At 39.1% G+C, this 12,426-nt stretch overlaps 1 protein-coding gene across 2 annotated transcripts in view; it reads right to left on the reverse strand.

Annotated features, from left to right (window-relative positions):
- Positions 1 to 12,426, reverse strand: part of JMY (junction mediating and regulatory protein, p53 cofactor) — a 118,378-nt gene that overhangs the window by 53,671 nt on the left and 52,281 nt on the right. For both annotated transcript variants that reach the window (XM_032847827.1, XM_032847819.1), the window contains exon 3: positions 9,210 to 9,360. In XM_032847827.1, coding sequence (XP_032703718.1) covers positions 9,210 to 9,360 — 151 coding nt within the window. The remainder of the gene's footprint in view (positions 1 to 9,209; positions 9,361 to 12,426) is intronic.

The following is a 12,426-nucleotide window of genomic DNA, read 5'->3' on the forward strand; positions in this document are numbered from 1 at the left end:
CTCATTGTGGTTTTGATTTGTATTTCCCTGATGCCGAGTGATATGGAGCACTTTTTCATGTGTCTGTTGGCCATCTGGATGTCTTCTTTGCAGAAATGTCTGTTCATGTCTTCTGCCCATTTCTTGATTGGATTATTTGTTCTTTGCATGTTGAGTTTGCTAAGTTCTTTATAGATTTTGGACACTAGCCCTTTATCTGATATGTCATTTGCAAATATCTTCTCCCATTCTGTCAGTTGTCTTTTGGTTTTGTTAACTGCTTCCTTTGGTGTGCAAAGGCTTTTGATCTTGATAAAATCCCAATAGTTCATTTTTGCCCTTGCTTCCCTTGCCTTTGGCGATGTTCCTAGGAAGATGTTGCTGCAGCTGAGGTCGAAGAGGTTGCTGCCTGTGTTCTCCTTAAGGATTTTGATGGATTCCTTTCTCACATTGAGGTTCTTCATCCATTTTGAGTCTATTTTCGTGTGTGGTGTAAGGAAATGGTCCAATTTCATTTTTCTGCATGTGGCTGTCCAATTTTCCCAACACCATTTACTGAAGAGGCTGTCTTTTTTCCAATGGACATTCTTCCCTGCTTTGTCGAAGATTAGTTGACCATAGAGTTGAGGGTCTATTTCTGGGCTCTCTATTCTGTTCCATTGATCTATGTGTCTGTTTTTGTGACAGTACCATGCTGTCTTGATGATGACAGCTTTGTCATAGAGCTTGAAGTCCGGAATTGTGATGCCACCAACTTTGGCTTTCTTTTTCAATATTCCTTTAGCTATTCGAGGTCTTTTCTGGTTCCATATAAATTTTAGGATTATTTGTTCCATTTCTTTGAAAAAAATGGATGGTACTTTGATAGGAATTGCATTAAATGTGTAGATTGCTTTAGGTAGCATAGACATTTTCACAATATTTATTCTTCCAATCCAGGAGCATGGAACATTTTTCCATTTCTTTGTGTCTTCCTCAATTTCTTTCATGAGTACTTTATAGTTTTCTGAGTATAGATTCTTAGCCTCTTTGGTTAGGTTTATTCCTAGGTATCTTATGGTTTTGGGTGCAATTGTAAATGGGATTGACTCCTTAATTTCTCTTTCTTCTGTCTTGTTGTTGGTGTAGAGAAATGCAACTGATTTCTGTGCATTGATTTTATATCCTGACACTTGACTGAATTCCTGTACCAGTTCTAGCAGTTTTGGAGTGGAGTCTTTTGGGTTTTCCACATATAGTATCATATCATCTGCAAAGAGTGGTAGTTTGACTTCTTCTTTGCCGATTTGGATGCCTTTAATTTCTTTTTGTTGTCTGATTGCTGAGGCTAGGACTTCTAGTACTATGTTGAATAGCATTGGTGATAATGGACATCCCTGCCGTGTTCCTGACCTTAGTGGAAAAGCTTTCAGTTTTTCTCCACTGAGAATATTTGCAGTGGGTTTTTCATAGATGGCTTTGATAATATTGAGGTATGTGCCCTCTATCCCTACACTTTGAAGAGTTTTGATCAAGAAGGGATGCTGTACTTTGTCAAATGCTTTTTCAGCATCTATTGAGAGTATCATATGGTTCTTGTTCTTCCCTTTATTACTGTGTTGTATCACATTGATCTGCCGATGTTAAACCAACATCAATTCTTCTTTAATTTTCTCGTTGACCCATTCATTCTTTAGAAGGATGCTGTTTAGTCTCCATGTATTTGGGTTCTTTCCAAATTTCCTCTTGTGATTGAATTCTAGCTCCGGAGCATTGTGGTCTGAAAATATGCAGGGAATGATCCCAATCTTTTGATACCGGTTGAGACCTGATTTAGGACCGAGGATGTGATCTATTCTGGAGAATATTCCATGTGCACTAGAGAAGAATGTGTATTCTGTTGCTTTGGGATGAAATGTTCTGAATAGATCTGTGATGTCCATCTGGTGCAGTGTGTCATTTAAGGCCTTTATGTCCTTGTTGATCTTTTGCTTGGATGATCTGTCCATTTCAGTGAGGGGAGTGTTAAAATCCCCTACTATTATTGTATTATTGTTGATGTGTTTCTTTGATTTTGTTATTAATTGGTTTCTATAGTTGGCTGCTCCCACGTTAGGGGCATAGATATTTAAAATTGTTAGATCTTCTTGTTGGACAGATCCTTTGAGTATGATATAGTGTCCTTCCTCATCTCTTATTATAGTCTTTGGCTTAAAATCTAATTGATCTGATACAAGGATTGCCACTCCTGCTTTCTTATGTCTGATACAAGGATTGCCACTCCTGCTTTCTTATGTTTCTGATGTCCATTAGCATGGTAAATTCTTTTCCACCCCCTCACTTTAAATCTGGAGGTGTCTTTGGGTTTAAAATGAGTTTCTTGTAGGCAACATATAGATGGGTTTTGTTTTTTTTTTTTATCCATTCTGATACCCTGTGTCTTTTGATTGGGGTATTTAGCCCATTAACATTCAGGGTAACTATTGAGACATACGAATTTAGTCTCATTGTATTGCCTGTAAGGTGACTATTATTGTATATTGTCTCTGTTCCTTTCTGATCTACTACTTTTAGGCTCTCTCTTTGCTTAGAGGACCCCTTTTAATATTTCCTGTAGAGCTGGTTTGGTGTTTGCAAATTCTTTCAGTTTTTCTTTGTCCTGGAAGCTTTTTCTCTCTCCTTATATTTTCAATGATAGCCTAGCTGGATATAGTATTCTTGGCTGCACGTTTTTCTCGTTTAGTGCTCTGAATATATCATGCCAGCTCTTTCTGGACTGCCAGGTTTCTGTGGATAAGTCTGCTGCCAATCTAATATTTTTACCATTGTATGTTACAGACTTCTTTTCCCGGGCTGCTTTCAGGATTTTCTCTTTGTCACTAAGACTTGTAAATTTGACTATTAGGTGACGGGGTGTGGACCTATTCTTATTGATTTTGAGGGGGGGGGTTCTCTGAACCTCCTGGATTTTGATGCTTGTTCCCTTTGCCATATTGGGGAAATTCTCACCAATAATTCTCTCCAATATACCTTCTGCTCCCCTCTCTCTTTCTTCTTCTTCTGGAATTCCAATTATTCTAATGTTGTTTCGTCTTATGGTGTCACTTATCTCTCGAATTCTGCCCTCGTGGTCCAGTAGCTGTTTGTCCCTGTTTTCCTCAGCTTCTTTATTCTCTGTCATTTGGTCTTCTATATCGCTAATTCTTTCTTCTGCCTCATTTATCCTAGCAGTGAGAGCCTCCATTTTTGATTGCACCTCATTAATAGCTTTTTTGATTTCAACTTGGTTAGATTTTAGTTCTTTTATTTCTCCAGAAAGGGCTTTTATATCTCCCGAGAGGGTTTCTCTAATATCTTCCATGACTTTTTCGAGCCCAGCTAGAACCTTGAGAATCGTCATTCTGAACTCTAGATCTGACATATTACCAATGTCTGTATTGATTAGGTCCCTAGCCTTTGGTACTGCCTCTTGTTCTTTTTTTTTGTGGTGAATTTTTCCACCTTGTCATTTTGTCCAGATAAGAGTATATGAAGGAGCAAGTAAAATACTAAAAGGGTGGCAACAACCCCAGGAAAATATGCTTTAACCAGATCAGAAGAGATCCCAAATCGTGAGGGGGGGGGGGAAAAAAAGGGAAAAAAAAAAACAATTAAAAAAAGAAAACGAATAAAGAAAAAATATAAAAAAGAAAAAAATATATATATATATTAGATAAACTAGTTAAAAATGTTAAAAAAGAAAAGGGTAAAAGTTAAAAAAAAATTAGAAGAAGAGAAAAAAAAATTGAAAAAGAAAAAAAATTAAATTAACTGCCAGGCTAAAGAATCATGGGGAGAAAGCCATGAGTTCCGTACTTTGCTTTCTCCTCTGGAATTCTGCTGCTCTCCTTGGTATTGAACCTGCGCTCCTTGGTAGGTGAACTTGGTCCTGGCTGGGTTTCTTGTTGATCTTCTGGGGGAGGGGCCTGTTGTAGTGATTCTCAAGCGTCTTTGCCCCAGGCGGAGTTGCACCGCCCTTACCAGGGGCCGGGCTGAGTAATCCGCTCGAGTTTGCTTTCGGGAGCTTTTGTTCCCTGAGCGCTTTCCGTAGAGTTCCGGAGGACGGGAATGAAGATGGCGGCCTCCCAGTCTCCGGCCCAGAGGAGCCGAGAGCCCGGGGCCCCACTCCTCAGTGCGCCCTCAGAGAACAGCGCCCAATTACTCCCGTCACCCTGGCCTCCGGCCGCGCTCCGAGCTGACCGAGCCTGCGACCGGTTCAAGGTAACCCTGAGCTTAGAGCTCACTCCCTGGCTCTGTCTCTGTAGCCGGCTTCCCCGTTCTAATACCTGCAAGCTCTGCGACACTCAGCCACCCCTGATCCTTCTGTGACCCTGCGGGACCTGAGGCCACGCTGACTCCGCGTGGGCTTCACCCCGGTTAAGCCTCTGGAGCGATGTCCCTCAGGGGAACAGACTTTTAAACGTCCTGATTTTGTGCTCCGTTGCTCCGCCGCTTGCCGGGAGCTGGCCCCTCCTGCCGCGGTCTATCTTCCCGTCGCTTTGGATTCACTTCTCCGCCAGTCCTACCTTTCAGAGAGTGGTTGATTTTCTGTTTCTAGAATTGCTGTTCTTCTCTTCGATCTCCCATTGGATCTGTAGGTGTTTGCATCTTTAGATAAGCTATCTAGATGATCTCCTGCTACCTAAGTAGTTTTAGCCTGCTACTTCTCCGCCACCTTGACTCCTCCCCCTCCTCTAGGATTTTGATGGATTCCTGTCTCACATTGAGGTCTTTCATCCATTTTGAGTCTATTTTTGTGTTTGGTGTAAGGAAATTGTCCAATTTCATTCTTCTGCATGTGGCTGTCCAATCTTCCCAACGCCATTTGTTGAAGAGACTGTCTTTTTTCCACTGGACATTCTTTCCTGCTTTGTCAAAGATTCGTTGACCATAGAATTGAGGGTCCATTTCTGGGTTCTATATTCTGTTCCATTATCTATGTGTCTGTTTTTGTGCCAGTACCCTACTGTCTTGATGATGACAGCTTTGTAATAGAGCTTGAAGACTGGAATTGTGATGCTGCCAGCTTTGGTTTTCTTTTTCAACACTCCTCTGGCTATCTGGGGTCTTTTCTAGTTCCATATCCATTTTAGGACTATTCGTTCCATTTCTTTGAAAAAAGTTGATAGTATTTTGATAGGGATCACATTAAATGTGTAGACTGCTCTAAGTAGCATAGACATTTTCATAATATTTGTTCTTCCAATTCATGAGCATGGAACGTTTTTCCATTTTTTGTGCCTTCCTCAATTTCTTTCATGAGTATTCCATAGTTTTCTGAGTACAGATTCTTTGGAGAGGGAGAGAATTTTAATCAGACTCCCCACTGAGCAAGGAGCCCAACATGGGGCTGGATCCCAGGAGCCTGAGATCCTGATCTGAGCCAAAATTAAGAGTCAAAAGCTTAACCAACTGAACGACCCAGGTGCCCCTATAATGGTTATATATTTTTAACCATAATGCAAACTTTCTCTTTTAGAACACTAGTGCAACTAGAAAGCACAGAAAGCAGACTCTACACCAAATTTACTGAAAATTATTTCATAAAAACGGTTTACAGTAGGAAAAGACATCTTTAAACCTTAAAATGAACTACTACTAATTTTTTTTAAAAGATTTTATTTATTTATTTGACAGACAGAGATCACAGGTAGGCAGAGAGGCAGGCAGAGAGAGGGGAAGGGAAGCAGGCCCCCTGCCGAGCAGAGAGCCCAACTCGGGGCTCAATCCCAGGACCCTGGGATCATGACTTGAGCGGAAGGCAGAGGCTTTTAACCCACTGAGCCACCCAGGTGCCCCTACTACTAACATTTTAATGTACCGTATTTATCACTTATTTTTTAAATTGTCATGATGCTCTAAGGCGAATACCCACAATGCAATTCTTAGTTCATACAGTAAGCACATCTTTAACTTACTAAGAAATTGCACCGCACCTGGGTGGCTCAGTTAGTTAAGCATCTGCCTTCGGCTTGGGTCATGATCCCACAGTCCTGGTATTAAAGGGAGTCTGCTTTTCTCTCTCCCTCTGCATGTGCTCTCTTTCACTCCATCTACTTCAAATAAATAAATAAAATATTTTAAAAATTGCATTCATTTTCCAGAGACTATACAATTTTGCATTACAGCCAGCAATAGAAGGAGGGTTCTTTAGTTATTCTACATCCTTGTCTACCCTTGATATTGTATTTTTTTTTATTTTAGCCATTCTAATAGGCATGTGTTGCTATCTCGTTGTGATTTAATTTGCATATTAATGACTGATGGCCTTGAACATCTTTTCTGGCACTAATTTGCAGAGTAAATGGCCATGTGTTGTGAGTTTATTATTCTCTGTTCTAACCCACTGATTCACAGTCTATCCCTTCCATTATACCATGTCACAGTGGCTCTATAATTTATAAAGTCAGGTAATATGTCTCCGGTTTTCTATTTTTCTAAACTGTTTTAGGTATTTTAGTTCCTTTGCTTTTCCATGTAAATTGGAATCAGGCTGTTTATGTTTATAGGAAAAAGTCCTGCTTTTTGGCAGGTACTCTGTTGAGTCTATAGATTGCTTTGGAGAGAACAGACATCATTACTATGTTGGATGTTCCAATACATGAACACAACATGTCTATCCATTTACTTAGATCTATGATTTCTTCCTCATATTATCTAATTGTAAGCATTATGAATCCTGTACATGTTTTGTCAGACTTATTATAAATGGAATTTTTTAAAAAATTTCTATTTCCAACTATTCATTGCCTATATAAATAGGATACATTTTTGGGTGCTGACCATTTTATTTCCTGTTACCCTGAGAAAGTCACTTGGTAGTCTGAAGTTTTTATTTTTTCTATTTTTATTGTATTTTATTATTTTTTTAAAATATATTTATTTATTTATTTGACAGAGATCACAAGTAGGCAGAGAAGCAGGCAGAGAGAGAAGGAGGGGAAGCAGGATCCCTGCTGAGCAGAGAGCCCGATGAGGGGCTCGATTCCAGGACCCTGGGATCATGACCCGAGCCGAAGGCAGAGGCCTCAACCCACTGAGCCACCCAGGCGCCCCTGAAGTTTTTAAAAATAGATTCCAGGGGTGCCTGGGTGGCTCAGTGGTTAAGCATCTGCCTTCGGCTCAGGTCATGATCCCAGGGTCCTGAGATGGAGCCCCGAGCATCGGGCTCTCTGCTCAGCGGGAAGCCTGCTTCTTCCTCTCCCACTCCCCCTGCTTGTATTCTTTCTCTCACTGTGTTTCTCTCCATCAAATAAATAAACAAAATCTTTTAATAAATTAATAAATAAATACAGATTCCATACAATTTTCAACATGAACAGTATTATCTAAAATAGGAACCACTTTATTTCTTCCTTTCCAACTAGAATCTTTTTATTTCTTCTTCTTGCCTTATTACAACTAAGATTTATTATATTACGCTGAATAAGAAAGAGGGGTCAAGAGTAAACATCCTACACTTTGTACCTATTTTGGGGGGGAAGCATTCAGTCTTCCACATTAAATGCAATGTTGGCTATAGGGTTTTTGCAGATGTGCTTTATCAGACTTACAGAAGTTCTTTTCTATTCCTAGTTTGCTGAGTGTTTTCATCACACACAGCATGTTGTATTTCGTCAAATGCTTTTTCAGCATTTACTGATATGATTAACCATGCATTTTTTTTTTTTTTTAAGAAGATAAAGCTTCTCAAACTCAGCACTTTAGACCTTCTGAGCCAGAAAATTCTTTGTCATAGACTGGGCTGTCCTATGTAACATAAGATGTTTCACTTAATCCATGGCTCTACTAAATGCTAGTAACACTCTTAGTAGTTGTGACAACCAAAATGTCCCCAGAGACTGTTAAATGTCCTTTTGCATGGCACAATCACCTTTAGTTAAAAACCACTTCTGTGGGGCACCCAGGTGGCTTAGTTAGTTGAGTGTCTGCCTTCAGCTCAGGTCACAATCACGGGGTCCTGGGATAAAGCCCTGCAATGGGTCCCCTGCTCAGCAGGGAGCCTGCTTCTCCTCCCTCTGCACTTCCCCTGCTTGTGCTTTCTTTCTCTCTCAAAATAAATAAAATCTTTAAAAATAAAAAAAGAAGGGGCTGCCTGGGTGGCTCAGTGGGTTAAGCCTCTGCCTTCAGCTCAGGTCATGATCTCAGGGTCCTGGGATCAAGTCCCACATCGGGCTCTCTGCTAGGCAGTGAGCCTGCTTCCTCCTCGCTCTCTCTACTTGTGATCTCTCTCTGTCAAATAAATAAACTCTTTAAAAAAAAAAAAAAAAAAAAAAGAAAAGAAAAGAAAGCATTTACTCCTCCCATGAATATGAAAATCCTCTTGTCAAAGTCTACAATATTGCAGTTCTGATAAGAATTACATTAGTTTGGGAAGAAATGATTTTTCAAAAAGGATGATAGTACTATCTTAGAGAAGAGTAACTGACTATACACCCAAAAGATTTCTGAATAATAATGAGGGTTAATTGATAATGTAGGTAATAAATTTCATTATGAAGCTATTATCATTAATCAGAGCATAAGAAAAGGCTTATCATTGGAAAAGAGAGTCCAGAAAGAAATCCAAGTACATAAAATAATTTTACTAGGTTTTGACTATTTGGAAGAGTACAGAAACTAACTTCAGGAAATATAAATAACAATTCAAAGATTAAACTGCTATTGAAGGATTTTCGTGGCCACCCATGGAAGGAAGTTGAAAGGAATGGACCTTCAAAGACCTTGCCCTATGACTCTCTTCATTTGGCTTGTCTTGATTTTTATAATTTATAAACTGTAATCCTAAGCATGTACTTTCCTGAGTTCTGTGAGTCATTGTAGCAAATGATCAAACCTAAAAAGGCCATGCAAACCCCCAAGTTTGTCATCAGTTGGTGAGAAGTGCAGAAGGCCCAGGGACCCTCTAAGGTTCCAAGTAGTGTCTTAAATGTGGGCAGTTTCATCGCATAAGCTGTGGGGTAACAGGTTAGTGTCAGAATTGACTTATGCTACACTAACACCCAATTACTATTTTTTAAAGGTGGAGTATGTGTAAACACATGCCCAGAAAAGACTGAAAGGATCTACCATAATTTACTAATAGTGATCTTTTTTATCTACTAGGACTATGAGTAGTCTTTATACATTATTCTATAGAACTCCTGCAAACATGAAATATTTCAGTCATTTTCAAAAATATCTAACAAGAATAACTTTACTAGGAAACTCACCTTTTTGTGCTTTCGCTGTGATTTCAAAATACTTGACAGTAAGATCTTGAATAGACAGCACAGCCATGTGAGCTTTTCGCTGCCAATCAGCATCTTCTTTTTGTAGACTTTCAATTCTTCGGGGACCCAGATAATCATTCTCCATGGAAATCTTTAGAGAGAAAAAAAGAAAAATTAAGAGGGCCATTTCTTTCTTTTCTTCTTCCTCTCTTTTTAAAAGATTTTATTTGACAGAAACAATGAGAGAGGGAACACAAGCAGGGGGAGTGGAAGAGGGAGAAGCAGGCTTCTCCTGCTGAACAGGGAGCCCAATGCAGGGCTCAATCCCAGGACCCTGGGACTATGACCTGAGCCTAAGGCAGATGCTTAAGGGCTGAGCCACCCAGGAGCCGCTTTCTTTTTCTTTCTTCATTCCTTAAACATTTACTGAATGTTCACAATCAGGCAGGCATTGTGTCTCATGCTAAAACAAACAATACTTGTTTTCTCTTGCCCTAGAGTACAAGCCATTAACTTATAAAAAAATAAATTAATAAAAATGTTAAAGACATCTGACACAGAAATTTGTTCCCCATTCCTTTCTCTATCTTCTTTTTCACCCTTTCCCTCCTCCATATATAAATAAAGTACATACAGCAAAATATAAAGATGTTATTTTGGGGTGCTGAGATAACAAGAAATATATTTCCTTCTTTATGATAATTATATTTTCAGGTTAAAAATTATTTGTATCACTAAATACTTATTTTATAACTGACATAAATAATTGAAAACTCAGATTTTTAAGACTGATAATTTATAAAAATCAGCCCATCTATGTACTAAAGATCTCTGGACAAAAGTAACAGACAAAATTAATGATTACTTGCAAGAGTTACAAATAAAACAAAAGAACAGGGGCGCCTGGGTGGCTCAGTGGGTTAAAGCCTCTGCTTTCAGCTTGGGTCATGATCCCGGGGTCCTGGGGGGTCCTGGGATAGAGCCCCGCATCAGGCTCTCTGCTCAGCAGGGAGCCTGCTTCCTCCTCTCTCTCTGCCTGCCTCTCTGCCTACTTGTGATCTGTCAAATAAATAAATAAAATCTTAAAAAAAAACAAAAACAAAAACAAGAGAACAAAGCAGAGCTAAAAATCGAATGATGGACAGGAGGTACTAGATGAATGCTAAAGTAAAATTCACAGATGTGACAGTATTAATAAAAAAGCATATAAAAACACTACACAGGTATGTTTAACATGGAAGAAAGGTGAAATCCAGGAAGACTAGGAATGGATCCTCTGTGCACTCCATCCTGCTTTATCATATAGTGTGAAAAGACTGCTTAAAAAAATTAAATGAGAGCATCTTATTAGGATGATGAAAAAAACACAGAGGAAGGTATTAATCCACCCTGGCATATTTCTAAAAAACTAATCAACTATCATGAGCCACCAAAAAAGTTGTAAAAAAAATTTTAAGAGGTAGAAATAATACAGGCCATATTCTCTAAATGGTGCAATTAACAAATTAAAAGACCAGTCTGAACCCAAAATAAAATTTTAATCACCAGGAAATATAACCTAGAGGAAGATAACATTTGGTTTTGATCTTGAAAACAATATACAAAAATATACAAATATACAAAAATATACAAAAAACAGTATACTGCTCCTTAAGCAAATGAAGAGGTTTCCAGATAGAGGGGGAAATATACTAGGTGCAAGCACACCTGGTTCAGAAGCCAGCACACAATGAGCAATTTATAATAAGCAGTGTTATGAACGAACAATAGCAAGGCACAAGAAGGGATCAAGAATGACTAGAGGGGCATCTGGGTAGCTCAATTAGATTAAGCATCTGACTTTGGTTCAGGTCATGATCTGGGACAGAGCCCCACGGGGGCTCTGCACTTAGTGGGGATTCTGCTTCTCCCTCTACCACTCCACCTGCTTGTGTGTGCTCGGTATGTGCACGCTCTCTTTCTCTCTCCCAAATAAAAATCTTTAAAAAAGAAAAAAAAAAAAAAAGAATGACTAGAAAAAAAATCGGGGGGTGCCTGGCTGGCTCAGTTGGTGGAGCATGAGACTTCATCTCGGGTTGGAAGATGGAGTCCTACACTGGGTGTAGAAATTAATTAAAAAAATAAATACAATCTTGGGGCACCTGGGTGGCTCAGTGGGTTAAAGCCTCTGCCTTCGGCTCAGGTCATGATCCCAGGGTCCTGGGATCGAGCCCCACGTCGGGCTTTCTGCTCAGTGGGAAGCCTGCTTCCTCCTCTCTCTCTCTGCCTGCCTCTCTGCCTACTTGTGATCTGTCAAATAAATAAAAATCTAAAATAAATAAATAAATAAATAAATAAATAAAATCTTAAAGAAAAATCTGTATATAGAACTGCCATTTCCTCAAGAAGTAAACAATGAAGGAGTAGTTGGTTTCATTAAGTTTGATTCTGCAAAAGCCATGGCTAGAGATATAAATTTAGGTGGCTTGACATATAGATGACATTTATAGCCATCAGAGTGAATGAGGTTATCTAAGGAAGTCATGAGAAAAAGGGTCATGATTGAACCCTAAGGAATACTGACTGTAAAAAGCTGGGTCAACAGCCCACAGAAATAAAGCCAGAGGAAGTGGGTACACCAGGCAAGTGTGGAATCACATGAGGAGCAAGATTCAAAGGAGAAATCGAACCTGTCCAACACTGCTTAGGGGTCAAGTAAGATGACAACCAGTACCAACAGATATAACAGCAATAAGATCACTGAACTTAGCGACAACTTAGTTCTAGAGTATAAGCAAATTTTCTTTGCCTGTTAACACCCATGACATCTTCAGATCTCAGTTCAATTACTAGTTCATGGAAGTCTTCCCAGACTTCCTGTTATAATCTCTTCAGTGCAACACATACCACTTTCCTGCATGGCGCTTATAAGATTTTGTGAATTTTAACTATTAACTCTTTGCCCCTTTTAAAGTTCTATGAGGACACAGGCATTTTTTGAGTGTGGTTTGTTGTTTTCTTTTTTTTTTTTTTTTTTTTTTTTTTGCTTCTCACTAGCATACTGCCTGGCATGAAATATGCAATCTAAAATATTTTCTAAATGAGTAATTAAAAATTCACTCTGCACCTGTTTTTAATGAGAGGTGAGAGATGTAGACATGTATATAAATAAATATTCTTTTGAGGGATTTGAATAGAGAAAAAATGGGTGGTGGTAAGAGAGGACAAACCTTAATGG

This window comes from Lontra canadensis, unplaced genomic scaffold (genome assembly GCF_010015895.1).
Source record: "Lontra canadensis isolate GAN:19392208 unplaced genomic scaffold, GSC_riverotter_1.0 scaffold4, whole genome shotgun sequence".
Lineage (NCBI taxonomy): Eukaryota > Metazoa > Chordata > Mammalia > Carnivora > Mustelidae > Lontra > Lontra canadensis.